This window comes from Nilaparvata lugens, chromosome 12 (genome assembly GCF_014356525.2).
Source record: "Nilaparvata lugens isolate BPH chromosome 12, ASM1435652v1, whole genome shotgun sequence".
In the NCBI taxonomy this organism is placed as follows: domain Eukaryota; kingdom Metazoa; phylum Arthropoda; class Insecta; order Hemiptera; family Delphacidae; genus Nilaparvata; species Nilaparvata lugens.
In genome coordinates, this window is record NC_052515.1 from 19,678,747 (window position 1) to 19,698,439 (window position 19,693).

General features: G+C 34.1%; 1 protein-coding gene across 1 annotated transcript; it reads right to left on the bottom strand.

The window, feature by feature from the left end:
• Positions 1-3,471: 3,471 nt before the first annotated feature.
• On the bottom strand, positions 3,472-4,395 carry LOC111044251. Its single transcript, XM_022329344.2, has one exon. It carries the CDS (start codon positions 4,393-4,395, stop codon positions 3,472-3,474), a length of 924 nt encoding a protein of 307 aa, XP_022185036.2.
• Positions 4,396-19,693: the final 15,298 nt, after the last annotated feature.

Consider the following 19,693-nt stretch of genomic DNA (forward strand, 5'->3'; position numbering starts at 1 on the left):
TATCATGAAGAACATAATAATTGAATATGGTATTATATTGAAATAAATCAATATGTCAATATTCATAATCATTCTTGCACACATTCATACGTACACACATTCACATATGCGCACACATTCATACGCACACAAATTCACACATGCGCACAAACACACACACACACAACACACACACACACACACACACCACACACACACACACCACACACACACACACACACACACACCACACACACACACACCACACACACACACACACACACACACACACACACTTACACAAAACTTAAAACTATGTACGGAGTGGTTGCTGTTTTTTTCATATTTAGTTCAATTTTATTCATAGTTAACGTTTCGTTTTTTTTTCAAAGTGCTGATGTAATTATACCATAAATGAATGCGTTTTGAAGAAAGATACAGTGATTGAAATTTGATACTGTCTTACTGTTTACGCATACCGGACGGGATTTGTGAGTTCAATGATCTTTGATTGTTGCAGTGTTCATGTCGTGTAATGTGTAAATTATACTAAATTTAGACCTATATTAATTTAGTAAAAAAATCATTCGGGTTGTCTAGTTGTAAAATGAATTTCTTGATTTCTTTTCTAAATAACTGACGTGACGTTATTTTCCTTGTTGTTACTGGAAGTGAATTGAATATTTTTATAGCTATGTATTTGAAGTGTCGTCTGGAATGTTCTAATCTTGGTTTTGGGAGGTTAATGTCCTGTGAATTCCTGAGGTTTATTCTTTCTCTCATCTGTTGAATATCGAAATTATTTTCAGCTAAATCCAGCAATGCTTTGAATAGAAAAGAATGTCTCACTGATAATATTGATAGTTCTCTGAAGAGCATCATTGAACTATATTGTTTAGGTTTATTACAAATTATTTTTAATATATGTTTCTGACCAGTAATCACAGGTTTAATATGAACATTGTATGCACTCCCATAGCATATTATTCCATAATTTATTCTAGAACCAATAATTGCATGGTATAATTGTAACAATACTTCTTTTGGACATAACTGTCTGAGGTAATGGAACTTCCTTATGTATACAAATAACTCATTTTTTATCTTCTGTACATGATCTGACCAAGTGAGCCTACTATCCAATATGAGGCCCAGATATTTAACTGTACGTGCTTGTTTTATAGTTTCACAGTTACACAATATATTATTCACCTGTTGCGCACAATCTAATTTATGGAAGTAAATACTAGTTAACTCCTGATCCGTGTTTTGAAGATTAAATTGTATTATATTAGATTTGTCTGTGTTGATAGTTAATTTATTTTCGCAAAACCACCACCTAAGGTGCTTAAGATCCAATTCTAATTTATTTTTAAGTTCTTGATTTGTTTTGGCCGAATAAAATATAACTGTATCGTCTGCAAAAGATGTAATCTTTCCCTGTAAGTCACCATCCGTCAAATCGTTGATAAAGACCAGGAATAAAGTACTTGATAACACTGATCCTTGAGGAATACCTATGGTAATGTCCCCGGGTTCACTCAACGTATCGTTAATTCTGACCCTTTGACTCCTATTAGATAGGTAGCATCTTAACCAATCATTGGCAATTCCTCTTACTCCTGATAAATCAAGTTTTTTTAGAAGCATTTTTTTATCAATTGCATCATATGCTTTAGATATATCAAGAAACAGAGCTGCACACTTATTATTAACACTAAAACTGTCATTTATTTTTGAAATGAGATTTTTAATTGCTGCTTCTTTACTTCTTCCTTCACGGAAACCATATTGGTTATCACTAAAAAAGTTATTATTTTTATAAAAGTTTTCAAGTCTAATCTTGAATATTTTTTCTAAAATCTTGGAAAAAACCGGTAAAAGTGAAATTGGGCGGAACTGATCTATGTTTTTACAATTTGGCTTTTTAGGAATAGGTATAACTACGCTGTGTTTGAACATGCTTGGGAATTTTCCTTTGGCAATACTCAGGTTAATTAGATCGGTTAATTTGTTCAAATAATTCATGTAAGTTTTTTTAATCATGCTTGTGCTTATCCCATCTACACCTGGCGAAGATTTATTTTTCAATTTTCTTATTGTACTTGCTACTTCCTCCGGATTTGTAGGGTGGAGAAAAATTGAATTTGTTGGAGAATTGTATGGAAACCTTATTTTTGATATTCTAGCAGACTCTTCCCTGGTTTGCAATGTGGTTTGTTCTAATTCATCATTCATTTTATTCACAACATTTAGAAAATAAGAATTAAACGAATTAGAAATTTTATTACTATCATGTATGCTATTTCCCTGCTCATCAACAATCAGTTTTAGTGGTTCTTTATTTTTTTCAATCCTATTAACGCGTCAATTGTTTTCCACGTCTTTCTAATGTTTCCCTGGCTTTCTCTAAACAGTTTTGAATAATAATATTGTTTTCTTTCTCTCAGTTCATTACGTAAGTTATTTTTGAATGTATTGTATATTTGTTTTAAGTCGTCATTATTAGGTTGTTTGATAACATTCTTGTATAACTCATTTCTTAAGTTTATTTGCTTGATCAGATAACTATTTATCCATGGCGACCTATATTTCTGTGTCAAGTTATTTTCTAAAAGAAGATTTTCTTGTGAATCTTTGATAGCGCTTTTTAAAATGTCAATGAAATTTTCCCATCCCTCATCAACTGATACTGCTGGTATTTCTCTATCCCAATCAATCGATGATAAAATATTATTCAACTTCCGGTAATTGATAAGGCATATTTTTTTATAATTTGTATCTGCTTCTTCGTTGGATTTCTTCAAACCTTCAACTTTAAGTATGATTGTACTGTGATCAGTTATATCTAAATGAAGTATTTCTGGAATTAGATTAATTTTATTCAGTTTTGTTCTATTTTTGCCGGATTTTAAGTAAAGATGATCTATTAAAGAGTTGGGAAATCGGGACCTATGAGTGTAATCAGTATTGAGTGATTCAAATCCAAAACTATTCATTAAATATTTGTAGTCGTCAATAATTCTGGTGTTCTGAAAAAGATCTATATTTATATCTCCCGTGAAAAAGAAAGGGACCTCATTGTTTTCGTTAATATTAAATATTTCTTCTAAGTACAAGGTTAATTCGTTAAGAAATATTTTGGGTGAGTTTGATTGCAACCTGTAAGCAGCCAACAACTGAAATTCAAAATTATTATATGAACAAGATATATGTACACAGTCCGCTGAAATAAAAACTATTGTCTTTGTTTTGAACGTTATCTCACTGCTTATATAAACCAAAGTTCCTCCTGCTCTGTAGTTATGATTAAAATTACCATGTACGGAATAGCCCTCTATATGATATAAGTCTATTTCATTCTCTAGTATCCATATTTCTGTCAAGACTATTATTAGCGGGTTTTTTCCTAATTTCCTCATTTGCACTAAGAATAAATCGAAATTACTTCGCAGACTGCGTATATTTTGATGAATAATTAGTGTTTCTCTGCTACTTATCTCTGATGACATTTTTATTTACGGTACTGACACTGTTATTTTCTTGGTTACCTGGCTGCTTAGATGCACTTATCACGCTCAACTTTTTCACTTGTTCACTGTTCTTGAGTTCAATAACTGGTGTTCCGTCTTCTTTCCTAGCTAGAATCTTCCCATCCTTGATCCATAGGTATTTGATGTCGCCTCTTTTGAAGATCTCTCTCGCCATGGTGAAAATCCTTCTTCGCGTAGGTGCTAGACTTTCATTCACATAGACTGGATGGTCCGTTGTTTCTCCCATCTGCTTTGTAGAAAACTGCCTCGTAACTTTCCTTTTATTCAATATTACTTGTTTGTCTGTTCTACGAACGAACTTGACAACGATTGGTGGAGGTAGGTTTTCATTTCGTTGTTTAAGTCTGTGACAAATGTCGATTGCATCTGCTTTTATTTTGTGTCCTAATGCTTCGCTCATTCTACAAATGATTTCTGTTACATCTTCATCCTGTTTTTTGGGTATACCATTTATTTCCAGCATGTTCGATCTTGAGTATTGTTCCATATCCTCGACGCGTTCCTTCAGTTCTGCATTTTCTTTCCTGAGGCTAGCTACTTCTGTTGAAAGCTTATCGATGTTGATGAGGCATGTGCTAATTTGCTTGTTTTGTTCATCAAACTTCTTATTTATGTCGTTAATCGCCTGATGACATGATTCAATTGATTTCCCAAGCTCCAACTCCATTTTCTTAATATTCTCCTTCATCGTCGTCTGATTTCCTGCAATTACCTCAAGAACTCCTGCGAGTTCTTGGAGAGTCACGTCCTTGTTTCCTGTTGTCGATTCACTCACCATACTTTTGCGACGTGTAGAGGAACAGCTGCTACATCTCCAAATTTGTTTGTTTCTCTTTATGTAGTCCGCATCGTCCTTGGTCATTTTCACACATCCTATATGAAAATTCGCTTCACAGTCGACACATGAAATCAGCTCACCTGAATTCCGAACGGATTTAGAGCAAATAAAACAAGACATTTTTAAATCTTCAAATAAAATATTCACTACAGCACGGTTCACTAGCACGAAATATTTTGTTACGGAACGTTTAAACTTTGCACAGCTGACTCAGCAACCACTCCGATACGACCGCTCTCGTCGAGCTCTCAATCATTACTAACAACAGGAATTGTTAGTTATCAACAGGAATCATTAAAATACCAGTATCATGTCAATGCATCATATTCCACAAATTTGATTTCTAATTCCCATGCATTTATTCACAACTTTATTGTAACTTTTTATTGTATTTGTCTACTTGATTTATAATTCCATGTCAAATAAAATTTGATCAGAAAAAATAAATGGATGCACAATAATCACACAGAATCAACTCGAATATTACGTCAGAGCTCCAATGGAAGCTACAATTAAATTACATTAATCAATAAAATTGATATGGCATCCAAATTTTTACAAAAAGATTCTCGAATATCATCAACATTTATGATTATAAAACTTGTCAAAACTTCACTCAAATAATCACACTTCATCAATTATTATTGATGTCGGACGAAAACCATTTATTTATTGAATTCACACTGGAAACAGAGATGTGGTTTTCTCAATATTAAGATGGAGTGGAACAAATTTTGTCAGTTCCATTATAATTCACTGACAACACCTCTTTCATTCCACCTCACCATTTATTTATTCAACCACTTTCAGAAACTTACCACAGTCTCACATCAGAAAATTGTCACAGCAATTACTCAAATATCATGTCTACCTTCACACAAATAATCACACATCACGGATCGGAGTGAGATCAACAGGAATTCCCTACATTTCCTCACTCAACTAATGACAAACCCATGTTATTGGCCGACGGAAACGATGCGTTCATTTTCAATCGACAGACCGATAGTCACTCAGATCTGCTGCTGTCTCTGAAAACATCACTATGACGAGACTCACTTCATACTGTCAGCATTGGTTGATTGAGAAACATTGATGCTATGTATTGAGAATGCTGCCGGTTTGAAGTGAATCTCACCATGGAAACCCTTCAATACCATCTCAAAGCTTGCCAACTTCACTACTAGGAAATTGGTCTGGAGTCTCTTGTAAAATCTCAGCGCCTGACATTCCATCCTGGGATGTGAGGGGGGATTGGAAGCCTCTGTCTGTCCCCAAATAGTTCCAAACTCTGTGAGGGACCCCCTAGCTCCTTTGCCCGCCCCTATAACCCTCAGGGCGACAGTTAATTAACGGTGGCCTATCGATATCGGATTCTAGCGCTCATCTCTTCAAGGAAGCCAATCACTCCCTTACTACTACATACTACTCATCATTTTATCATCATCCCTTTTGTTGTGTCCTCTTCTTCATTACTTATTCTATTATTCTTTTTAATGCTTCTCTAGATTATTTGACCGAAGCGAAGCTGAGGTCTTAGTTTCTACTCGATCGGCTTTTGTCTGTTTCTTTGTTTGTACCGCAGTGACAGTCGCAGTTATTGTCCGATTTGGATGAAATTTGGCATGCAAGTTCTTTGAAACAGGGCGCAGAAACGTATATGTAACGATTTTTGGTACCTTTTTGGTAAAAAAGACCTCCGGTTTTTTTTGTAATATTTAAAAAACTGTAAACTAACCTCAAAAGTTACTTTTTCGTATCTTTGAAGATACAGCAATTCATGTTCCTACTTTTTCGCATCCACTGTTAACAGAGCATGGTGTCCAAGACGGTGAGAGCGTAGTATAAAACACTGTGGGACCCAGGTTCATATCTCTTTCCGACCAGGTTTTTTTTGCAGACGATACTAATTGTTCTATCTTATTCTATTATTTTATCTTATTATTATTAGATTGATTCATCAAATTAATTGGATAAATCATTTTAAAAAAATCTTTAATATCAATACATAAATAACTATTATTATCTATGTTACAGATAACTCAACTATTTTAGTTGTAGACAATATTTAACATCATGAACATTTCTTTAATCTCCAACTTCTTTTATTGATAACTATCAGTTATCATTTTAGTTATTTTTTAACTGAATTCTAAGTTTATCGGGTAAAATAATTATTGTATTGTATGCATTTTTGTGTCGCTCTACAGTGTCAAGTCTTTTGTTTTCCTTCAGGTATGAGATCGGAAACCGATTTGTGAGCATTAAAATTCTGCATAGGCATAACAAACCATAACATTGAATCCACTTTTCATGAAAACCATCATTAGCAACCTCCTGTCATTGTCACCAACAAACTCATCTTATTTAGAATCATTTTCCATCCCACCATCGTCTGTGAGACGATTCATCATCTAAATTGCCTACTGCATATTCCATTTTTCCGTCAGTTGACCGATTTCTTATAATTAATTATTAGAAAGAAAGAAAGAAATATTTATTGCCAAAATCATTAAACAAACTTCACAAATGTGAAAAATATAAAAATTTTCATATACAATACATTACAATAACTTAAAATTAAAATATTTTCCATTTAAAAATCGATTATAATATTATCATTGGCGTTACCAGCAAAACTAAGTAGTTTGAGCGATGGCAACGAGTAATCAGTCGGCTATAATGAGTGGCTTGAGATTCAGTCGAAAATAGAAAAAATATAATAAAGAAAAAAGAAACATATGGAATGTATGAAAAACTAGAAAAAAAATAAAATTTCAATCCGAAAAGAAGAAGTACTAAGAGTGAAATACTAAGAGAGCAGAAAAACTAGAATGAATTCATAATAATTTAAAAACTCAAAAGAAAAAGAGATGATTCATGTAATTATTAATCTACAATTCACTGGACATATGTAATCCATTTAGTAACATAATGTAATTCATTTGTAGCATTTATGCAATTCCTTTTGTAAGCAAAGAGAGAATTAGAAAAACAATACAATACAGTACACATGACAGAAAAGTTGTAATATATATTTATATTGTAAATATGGAGATGATATAAAGGTAACCTCCTTGATAAGTCCAGTGTAACTGCAAACAGTGTCTCTAGCACTTTCAATGGAGAAAATTATAGTTGACATGGCTGAATCTTCACAATATACTGTACTTACCTACTGGCCCTTCTCATTAGATTGAAAGTTGTATTCATGAGCGAGGTCTACTGTTCGCAGAACTACTAGTACTTTTAGTTTTATCCATTTTTTGTTGTCCTCCCTACCTAAGTACTTCTCTGTGAAATCTACATTCAAAGATACTACTACTACTAACAATACTACTACTACTTCCTCTTTTACTATCACTACAACTACCACCATTACCAGAGATTCACCATTATCTACTTACTACCTGAGACGAACGAAATATCTATAGTATTCGTTTCTCTATGCTACTACTCATTATCATCTTCCTCTGTTTTTTGGCGTCTTCTCTGTCTCTTTTCTTGTTTCTCCAAAGTATTTTTTCTCAGTCCCCCCATTTTTTTCTGTTTTTTTTCTTCTTAGCTCTCATCATACTACTCTGTTTCCATCGTTTATTAAACTCTACATTACTTCATGAGCCCCAATTTTCTTTGTCTAAGTTAACTGAAAGCTTTGAAACGCCCACATGATTGTAAAAGAACATATAGTGAGGTACACGTTATAATGGCAATGGAGAAAGATAGCAGAACAACGTTGCCGATCCTTGGTCTTGTCAATGCCTTTCATAGATGGTGGCTGATACAGGTTTATTGATGTAATATCAACTGTTCATTCTCGTTTAAAATAATCAATTATATTTTATTGAGCGATAAGTTATATATTTAAATAGTTCCATGATGAATCTACATAATTAAGATGAAATATTTTGTTGATTATTAATTTTACCATGTTGAAAGACGATCTGGTTAACAGAGCAAAGCGAGAAGAGAAAACGCTATCCGCTTTGTTGACGAAAGACAAGGATAGCAATACCATTGATTGCTAATCAAACACTGCCATCATAACGTGCACCTCATTATAGGTTCATATTGTCATTTCTTCATGATCTCTAACCATTTCCAATCTTCAATGATTCTAAGCAGAGAAACTCGATCATCTCTGAAGTTTTCTCCAAATAAAATTTTTCCTTCTATTTCGTCTTAGCTACCAACCATATCAAACTAATTTCCAGTACCCACCATTCCTTATCATTCATTTCAGCTCCTCGTTATTTTCATTTACCGTAGTCCTAGTTCTCCCAAGAGTTCAGTCATCCGAATTTTCAGTTACTTTTCCAAGATAACAAAAAAATGTATATCTAACAGAAGAGATGGAAACGCTTGGGAGCTTGAGAGCTTTCTTGCTGGGTTGCACACAGCTCAAAATCAGTTCAAATCAAAAACTGTTCAAAATCGGAAAATAGTAGCACAGCATTCATTTCTGATATCAGAGGGTTGAAAATATTGGTTTGAATCAGCATAAAAATTTTTAAAAGAACTTCAGTCCTTGAAAGCACTACAAACCTTGTCATACATTAAAACTTTCCAAAGTTCACGAATTTATTCAAATTTGATTGTTTGGAATAGATGATATCATCTATAGATTAATCCATCATGGATTAGATAGAAGTTTGAATCATTTCAATCCTTTGAGTTCTCTCCATGTAATGAAGAGTTCATAATGTACTTACAGCTTAAAATGAAGCAAGACTACTGGGCTACTGGTCCAATTGGAGCAAGAAGGTTTAAAGCAAATGAACTACTTCCTCATTTATCTTCCCAATCATCTTTCAATTCCCAGTACATTCAATTGCCACTGTTCCCCAATAATTCAATAACTATGAAAATAAATTACGATTCTCTTATTGTTAAGTTGAATTGAGAGAGTATTAGCTACATTAGAACTACAAAAAAATCTAGTGACAAATTCCTAGTTTTTATTCGCCTGTTCTGGAAAGAGAATGTGAAACTTCAGTAAAGGGTACAGTATACTGTCCACTTCTCATGATTTTCAGTGTGTTATTTCCTACAATATTCTATTTATTGTCTCAAAATGATATTGTTTTACAATGTACGAACCGTTGCAATAAATTCCTTTCGAGAACAATTATTTTTCAAGCATTCCAGCTCAGACTAGACACCTCAACTTCCTGTTCAACCGACTAATAAAAAAGAAATTCCGTCTTGTATTTTCATCATCTCACAAAATTAAATACTAATTGAACCAGCTTTCTCTCGAAACGGATGAAAAGTGACCTTTTTCACCGGTGGAGTAATTTATAACAGAAAGTATTGCCCAGGACTTTGCATTGTATTAGTAATCGTTCCAGAGTCGGTTTTCCGAGGAAAAAAATACTCTCCTTAGACAGGAGAGAAAGTGACGCTAAGAAAGATGGACAGAGCAAGAGGATAAGAAGAGTGTGAGAGTGAAAGATGGAGAAACTGCGGAAAATGTCGAAAGTTAATTTATGTTTTCCTGCAGCTGCCAACAGCGCGAAGGCTTTTCCCCGGAAAGCGTGTTTTATTGAATGAAAAATATCAGCGGAAAACGTGGAAAACCCTCACTAATCCAGTCGGGACTTTTTCCGAAATGTTATTTCCTAGATTCTCGTAGCGTTTTGCCAGAAGAAGCAATAAAAAATTATTCATTTCAAGAGCATTTCTTGAGATATTCGTTGCTTGTAAGTCGGCATTTGATAGAATAAGAGCAGAGAAAGTACAAGAGTATGAATTACAAGGGAGATTTGTGAAAAATTCTGTTCGAGCTACAAGTAGGTTCCATTCATTGTTGATCTCGTTGCTCAAATTTTTAAAATATGAGATAAACAGATTTGACTTTAAGTAGGTAGGCCTACTCTGTGAAGTAGACTACTTCTTCTTCATATCTTCTCTCAATTGAGTTCGTATTTTAATTTTTGTTTACAAATCCTGTTGTATGAAAACTTATCAGTCATAATTTTCATTCTTCTACGTGCGTTTTTGATTGAATACGATTCTGTGGTATTCATGATATTCAAAGGCGTAAAGATTCTTATGCCTGGTTGCAGAGTCGTTACATAAAATCAAACATAGCTATGTGAGACATCGATTGAAATCACTGACATAAATGGTTGGTAATCTAATTTCGTAGTATAAAGGTTAAGAGGACTGAAGGTAAAATTGGCTAAGAAGACATCTTTGTAAGTCAATCTAGTCGAATCACCGTAGAGTAAAAAAAATATCCTCTTCAATACTGTTTATTCTCATCTTCAACTCTTTCCCATACCTTATCTTGATTTTCTGGATTGGAAATTAATGGAAACGCGAAACTTGTTGAATGGAGCTTCATTTCCCGCAAGACAGTTACTCTATTATATAATGTGTACAATCCACTTTTATTATTAGCTACTATAGATTCATGATACAGGTATATCTACTATAAATTCCACCACTTTATCTCTTACTAATCTATTACGTTATCCCTTACTCATTCTGCACGTTGAAAGCCTTCTATTATTGTATATCTAGATGTGTCTTTACTTGTCTATTTGTGCAAATAAAGGTATATCAATCACTATCATTATTATTTTTTTTACCACATAGAATTTTCCAACAATGTCCAACTAATCCAACAGTCTCTCCAACAAATAATCCTATCGAATGAGGATTCCCATTACAAAACTACAGATTTCCATTGAACATCACTACAAGTTGAAGGCAAAATCGATCTTGAGTTGGTACGGTCAAAGGAAGAGGACACTGGGTCCCCCCCTCTGTGGATTCCCTCCCACACCCTACCACACAATGTCAGCCCTTGACTGCTCCTTCATTCACTCTATTATTCAGAGAGGCTTCACTACGCAAATAGAATGGACAGAAACAGAGAGAGTGAGAGAGTCATTGAGTGAAGTGGAGGATGAGAAATCTCTGTATTCTTACTTTTTTCTTATTCTCCTCTTTTTTGTTCTCTGTGTAGTGAGCGAGAGGATGGGAAATCTCAGTCTTCTCACTTATATTGTCCTGCTCTTTGGTTCTCTCCTATTTCTTCTTCTTCTTCTTCCTATTCAATTTCTTCTTCTTCAACTTCTTCTTCTCCTTCTTGCTTTCTCTCCATTGTTGATCATATTTTCCTCTTTCCCGTTCAATGGGTCTGCCATTTATTCACTGTTTCTTTCCACAGTCAACACTACACCCAGAAGTTTCGTCCATAGATTTTCTCTCATTCTCAAACATCTAAACACTATTTGTTGTTTTAATTAATTGAACTACGACAATTCTCCTCCCAAATAATAATCAGTCCTTTCTTCCTCCCCAGTCTTCTTACACTTTTGATCTTCATCTTCTCTCTGATAATTTCAGCGATATTAGAGTTTCAATGGGAAGGATATTCTTTGATATGATTTTTCAAGATTTGCCTGTTGAAACTGTGTTGATTTATTTGGATTCAGCACAATATTTTTGTAATTATTCAAATTGCTTTTTCAAACCTATCAATAGTTCATCATAGTCCATACCCTAAAGAATTGATTTGATCTCCTGGGAGCTGTATTGTTAGTTATTGTAAATTACATAGTTAGTGTCTAGGTATTGTGCCAATGTTTTTCATGAACACTTCAATGAATTTCATTGGGTAACCTTATCAATTGTCTGCCTGAAAGAATAAGGTTATGTGGTAGTCATAGGCTTCTCTTGTCTTCAATAATTACTTATATACTTGTGGAACCGTGTCTCTATACTATGGAGGAATGTTGTAGTGCCTTTACACTTTGAGTTGATACAGATGCAAGATGCATACACTTTGCATAGAAAAATGTTCATGACATGTTACATGCCACTTGAGCTATGCTCAGATTTGTGGCTTCACGTATCAAATGACAATAATAATAAAATAATAATACAGAATCAGAGATTTGAATACATGTTGATTTTGTTCAATTATTGTGCCATTATCTCAAATCATTATCACATTTTTGGAACAGTAAGCAAATGTTGTATTCTACATCAATGAAGTATCCGAATCCAGTTCCTGAAAGTATGAGATACACACATATAAGATAAACCCAACACTTTTTCTTGATGTTTATTGAAAATATCGTGAAAACTTTGTAAATTAATTTGCAAAAATAACAAACAAAAGTAAGAAGTTGTGTGTTTTTTTGCTTCAAAATTCCCTGAAATAGCTCAATTCATTTAATTTGCGGTGATAATATTTGTGTAATATTTGACTATAATTCGATGTTTTCATCCTATCAAATTCAACATTTCTAGCTCATATATATTTTTGAATGAAAATTGAACTTGAACTTTCAACAGTAAAAACATAACATATTTTTTTGGACATGCGTTATTCAGCATCAAAATTTAGGAATAGAATAGTTTTGGGCCAAGCTTTTTGTTGTTTCCCAATCATATTCATATGATTTGTAATTTTATTCACAAATGAATAGAATAAAGTCAGTAGCAAAATTACATTCGGGACAATTGCAACGAATTCACTCTTTTTCATTGATCAATTATCATCAGCTTCGCTTTCAAACCATGACCAATTTTGCTCATTCCTTGAACCAACGTGTTTAACAAGGCGTTGAAAAACCAATCAAACTTGAAAAGTTTGTTATTTTCATCTACTAATTTATTGAACAAGAGTTCTATCGATTCCATCCACGGAGTGAGGTCAGTAATGGAAACAAGTGGCTTTGTTCATTTTCAGCTCAATCGAGAAACTTTTATTATATGCAGAGCAGAGTTTTGGTCTCTGTTGACCAATGGCTTGGACGTAAACCCTGCAGTACTAAACATCTGAATTAATCGCGTTTCTCGCTCAATTTGTATTGTTTTTCTTAGTAGAATCAATGATGCCAAGCTTGAAGCTCCAATTTCTCCTTCTCTCTCTTTATTTTTTTTACATCGTTGACAATAGAAAAAGAATAAAATACTTTGAAAATAGAATCTAACAATGTCTGAATTTAATGCTTGTTGTGGTGTGTCTTCTAAAATGGTACCTCCCAATGTGTACCTCTGGATAGTTTCATCTCGTCACTAATTTCAAATTTTTATGATCATTTCACTCCAATTTGACACTGATTCGATTCTCGACCATACACTCTCACATCCTCATGCAGAGAATTCTTTCTAATCTTATTTTGACTTGATAACTGATAGTGGAAGCTCAAAAACAAACAACGTTGTTTGTGAATCAAATTAGAAGAGTTGAGAATATCAGAATCAACAACTGTCTATGATAATTCAATTAATACAATCTCCCTCACTCAATCAATTGAATCAATTCAATCGGGAAATGTATAATTGCAGATAGTATTAATTGATTATCCCTTGCTCGTTTGTTTCCCCTCTCATTTCTCCTATCAATTCTTATTATTTCACCATTCACTTCTCTCACTTTCCATCACATCTTCATTTCTTCTTTTGTTTTTTTTTTTTTTTTAATTGGAGTTTCAAGAGAATACACAAAAGTAGGCTGAAAAGAGGGAAGTAAATCACTCATTACAGTAGCTATGATATTGAAGAATTAAGGAAGAGGAAATCAGCTTCACATTGAATCCACTTACAGTATGTGATTAACATTTTCGCAAATAATCCACATTAATTGTTGTTTGGATAGTGATTGTAGGAAAATGATGTATTATACTTACTTCTATTCATTGTGAATCATTTATTGTATCACTGCAGTAAGCTTTGTATTAATTCATAATACAGGGTCCACAGGAGTGTATGGACAAAAACTGACAGCATTTAACAGATGCTATATTCCGTACATAATCAATGTTCCAATTTGTTTCGCTTTAATCTTTATAATGGCAACATCGAAGGTATACAATAAAAAATAAATTTTGAGTTTCGTTTAAAAATAAGTGTGTAACAGCTATTTCAAATCATCCATACCTCCCTGCCCAACTCTGTATAATGCATAAGTAAAACTAAGTATAATTGACCTGTATAATTGTGGTAAAACAAAGAAAGTGATTTCGTGGAACCGTTTCATAATTTAGAATAGAAAATATTAATGAGATTGTTGTCAGTTAAATTTCTGTGGAATCAAATTGCTTCAATGATAATATAGTATGATCAACAGTTGCCCAATGATAGTGCAGTCACTACAGCTAATGCAGTTACCTAATGATAATTCTCTATCCAATAATGATACTATAGTTGCCTGTAGTAGTGATGACTATCTGTTTCCTTCTCTCTATACTATAGTCACATTCTACTTCTCTCTTCTACCTTCATGATTACTCCATAACACTACTCATCCACCTAAACTATGTTCTATACATATTATCGACTTCATCCTCTTTAGGAGAATATCCTATATTCACTGAGTCTCCAATTTCCCAGAGCTCACTCACATCCTAATCCATAATAACTCCTTCGACCCCGAACTGTTATTGTTAGAACGTGTACCCACCACCCATTATCCACGACATAATAATAAAGTTGTTGAGCACGATGCTAAGAGGGTACCTTTCCCTTTCACCCCTCCCACGTACCCCTTTCTCCCTATTTTCTGGCCCCCTGTTCCTGTACCTTTCCTCCATAACTATCACAGGGAGAATCGGACATTTTCCGAATTTATTGGAAAAGTTATTTCCTTCCCCTGTTCAAGTTCTCCAAACCAATTCCAAGTGGTGGAAGGGACTGCTGCAATAAGGTTCACTTCATAGTGTCAGTATCACTTATGAAAAGCCTCAATGCTCACCATTCAAACAATGCTGACAGTATCAAGTGAAGAGAGATTCAATATGAACTGTCAGTAACCAATATGAATAGCTCTGAATGCTTGCCGTTCAACCAAAGCTGAAAGTTTCAAGTGAATCCCACTGTGGGTAGGAAGGTCTTCGAAGCCCTTTGCATTTGAAAAGCAGTCCCTATGCAGCTTAGCTAGTCTCAACAGGTTTTCAATAGTCGCAGACGGTCAATAGTGGAATATGTTCCGGCAACGAAAAGATCTCATCTAGCAATTCGATTATTTGTTGAATGGGCCTCCTTTCATACGGCGGACACTGAATGCAATAGCAGATTGATCTTACGTGGTCAATTTTTCTTGTTTCATTCATAGTGGATAAAATCTGTGTCTCTCGGTTTGATAGATGGAAAATGGTACAATCGCAAAATCAAATATAAAATTGTTTTAAATCAATGATATGTGATGTTTGTAGAAATGAATAATATAGAATCGCCAATATAAATAATACATAATATATTGGAAAAAAAGGTAAGCAGCTCTTCTTTCACGATTTTTTTCAATATCAACATTGTCTTTGTAGTCTAGTGTAGCCTACTTCCTCTAGAGCAGCTTACGGGGAGGGAACGTAGAGATGAAAATATATTAAAACTGGTTGAATGATATATAAGATATAAGGTATTTTTTATTGCCAATAAACATATGAGTTATATTGTCAATAAACGAATGAGAATTGATTTTGTGAAATTCTTCCATCTATATCTTTAAAAGCGAAATGGCACTCACTCACTGACTGACTGACTGACTCACTCACTCGCAGAACTAAAAATCTACCAGACCAAAAAAGTTCAAATTTGGTAGGTATGTTCAGTTGGCCCTTTAGAGGCGCAGTAAGAAATCTTTTGGCGATATTTTAACTCTAAGGGTGGTTTTTAAGGGTATAAAGTTCGTCTTTTAGCATGTATATTCTTCTTATTCCAATATCTTAAAATTTTTATTGAAATGTCCATACCATATGTTAATATAGAACTATAATCTAGAGAGAGTACCTCTTCGAAACAGTTGTTCTGGTAACTAAATTAGAAATTTTGTCAGGTTGGCTTCAATTTGAGTTGACTTTGTTAGGTTGGCACCAAGTTGAAGATTGAAATGCATTTATCCAGGACCTCCTAAATACCAATTAATCCAATTAGCCAAAACTAGCGTTTTCCCAGATTTTCTGCGTTTCCTCACCTTTTTCAATAATTGATGGAAATATATTTAAAAAAATTCAGTACACAGGTTTAGCTGAGGTAGAAGAATTTTGTTCGCCAAAGATACGCCGATATAGTAACAGGTGTTTTTCGAGATCAAATTGACATAATACGTTCAAATTCGGTACAGAGGTTCCGCTGAGGTCTACATGCAGGCGAGTGAAGCGAGCCCGCTGATCTCATTTTTGAACGATCCAGTCGGAGGTCCAGGGGGCGGAGCCCCCTGGCTAGACGGATATGGCGAGCGAAGCGAGCCTGACGGCTAGTAATTAATAAAACACAGTTTGTTTGTCACATCCACATTTTATTAATATAAAAAATGTCGATATGATAAAAATAAATTTTTAGAAAATATCATAATATTTTAGACTTGTATAATATGATAATCGTTAACAATGATAATGAACAATCTATTCAAAGAGTTCCACAAACTTTTAAAAGAGAATTATTGTATGATCAGGAGATGAACTAAAATATTATTTCAGAAATGATAATGTAATATTGGATTGATACGACGTACAAAATATCATGACAGTTCAGTATTGCGTTAATCTACAATATTATGAAGAAAAGAAATAAACTCATACATGAACGGTATAGGAAATACAAGAATAACTCATCATCACTGAACTGAACGGATTACATTAAAATTCTACATGAAGATTCTTAATTTACTGAGGATGTTACATGCCTATTTCGTGTTCTTGGAAATATCAGTTGGTCAGTTCGTATACTTTTCAAATCGATTTGTTTTCAGTCCGTCAAGTTTCCAGTTGTGATACTTTTCTTGAGTGTACTTTACATGTACGAGATAGGAAATGCACGATTGATGATTATCACTTATGAAGTAATGAACTGATTAACTTGTTATTTTACATGGAGATTCTGAATTTACCGAGGATTGATGGAAGTGTGAGATCATTCTCATTGCTGTCAATTGATTGATTCCACAATAATTGAAACAAAAATTATCCAACTTGTGATTCGAAGCTCACACATTAATAAAAGCCCAACCAAAAGAGCTTTATCCAAGTGCAAATGTTAACGCGATCGATTTATGAATAAAAGGTTGCGGGTACAATACTAATCAAACTAATCTTCTGCTAAGAATTTTCAACTCAGTTGAAGATTGTCCACTCAATTCTGACCAAATATTAAATAATTATTCTTTGTTTCTGGACATGAGGAGATTGCATTTTACAACCCAAATATTTCCCAGTGCAAAGCACGGGTTACCTGCCAGTTAGATATAAAGTAGCCTCCAATAATTATCATTTATGATTATGGTATTTGTAACATCCAAATTCGAGAAATAATATGGATCAATAAATATACTTTGACTAGAAATTTTGTTAAAGGGAAAACCTAGAAGACATAACCCTCTTTCGGTCTTTTCAATTCTATGTACATTCGAGAGAGAAATATTATACAAGGTTTCCTTAGTTTTTCTCCATAATATGTGTTTTTTTGTGAAAAAAGAAAATGAATTGACAATTTTTATAAAAGTATATTCAAACATAAATAATTTCCATCGACTCTATCAGAAAAATAGGAAGATATAGAAAATCAAAAAAATAGGACTCAACATATTCTGCATTCTTACCTTTGTCACTGGTGATCAGAATGGACAAATATTTTGGTGTAAAATTGTCGATGAAATATAGTAAGATCAACTTAAACTGTTTGCACCTCTATGAATAACTGCTTCTCATCCAGCCAATGATGAAATTTTGAAGTAACCTATAGTAGTTTAACATTGCCGAAGAGTTGTTAAACGAGCACAGTGAGTTTTTACAGATGACTAGAGCCTCAATCATCTGTTTTACGGTTTGATCGATTAATAATTATATTAATTTTATTCCTCTAATCAATCAACTTCAATCTTCCGACACGATTCCATTCTTTGAATCATTATACAGATCGAGTTCGTTGGCCATCCATTGAAATTGTCATAAATGATCCTACTCAAGGTACCTAGAATACCTAGTATTTTATTGATTCCAATCATAATAATTGTAGTGACTTTGATCCAGCTGACAGTTGATTATTGTTTTGGTATCATCTCACATACTGTCTGTCTTTTATGCGTCGAAACATGATACCAACTGTCTGACTTGAATTTCCATTCAGTTATCAGAACTGTAGAGTTCTATTGATTTACACAATAATCACAAGTTGTGCGACATATCTAGCTCCCTGGACTCACTATTATTTGCATGTTTTATGTTGGATTTTTCTATTAAAATACTAGAACAGAGAAAGCCGGATTCAAAATTAATTATGGATGATAGAAATTAAACAGAAGAAAATGAGGAGACACTCTTAACTCTGAGAATCAGAGTTTGAGTTAGCTGTTTGTATTGACGAAGTACAGTGCGCTGTTGATTAGAGGTGTGAGAAATGCTTCACTTCAAGTAGATATGTCTCCATTGCATGAATACCGTACAGCTATAGTACAGTAATTAGCTTGAGAGTACTATCGCAGCTATATGAATATATGTACTCATGTGTAATGTATATGCGTTTGTCTGTCCTGGAATGGAGACATGGCACCGCAACCGAAGACGAATTCCCGGCGCCACTAAACGCAGTACTACGACTACGACAGGAGTAGAGACTAGAAGCAGTACAGCGTGACGCAGCTATTCACTTGCCAGTCATGTCATAACTCTGTTTGATTGATTACTGTCATTTGTCGTTCCCTGAATACGGGTATAGTTTTGCATGTGTGTATATGTACATGGAGAGATTCACTTCAAATTGACAGAATTTATTGAATGGGGAGTGTTGATGTTATTGATAAGGAATGCTGACAGGTGGGAATGAATTTCCTCACAGTGGGATTCCTCTCACACTGTCAGTATTTCTTATATAGAACATTAGTGCTTCTCATTGGAATCATGTTGACAGTTTGAAGTGAATTTCCCTATATATGAGTATGTGCACGAGGTTGCCTCTTTGGAAGCGTGATTGAAATCATAGTTCCCAGAGATTCGAGATGATAGCTTTGCTATTTATGATGGCAGTGGAGGAGATAATGAGGATACGGTGAAGTTTTGAAGGCTGTGGTAATTAGGATTAAGGATGGATTTGTACGCAATAGGATTTGAAGGATGAAATTGTCTCTCTCACTCACTCTCTCTCCCTTCTCTCTCTCTCTCTCTCTCCCTTCTCTCTCTCTCTCTCTTCTCTCTCTCTCTCTCTCTCTTCCTCTCTCTCTCTCTCTCTCTCTCTCTCTCTCTCTCTCTCTCTTCCTCTCTCTCTCTCTCTCTCTTTTATTATTCTTCCCAAAGAATGGACATTGATATGTCCAAAGCTCCGCCAATTTATGTAGATGCATAACAATATGATTATTATCTATAGTTAT

Coding starts and splice junctions, on each gene's coding strand:
- LOC111044251 (XM_022329344.2), bottom strand. CDS start 4,395: ATGACCAAGGACGATGCGGACTACATAAAGAGAAACAAACAAATTTGG.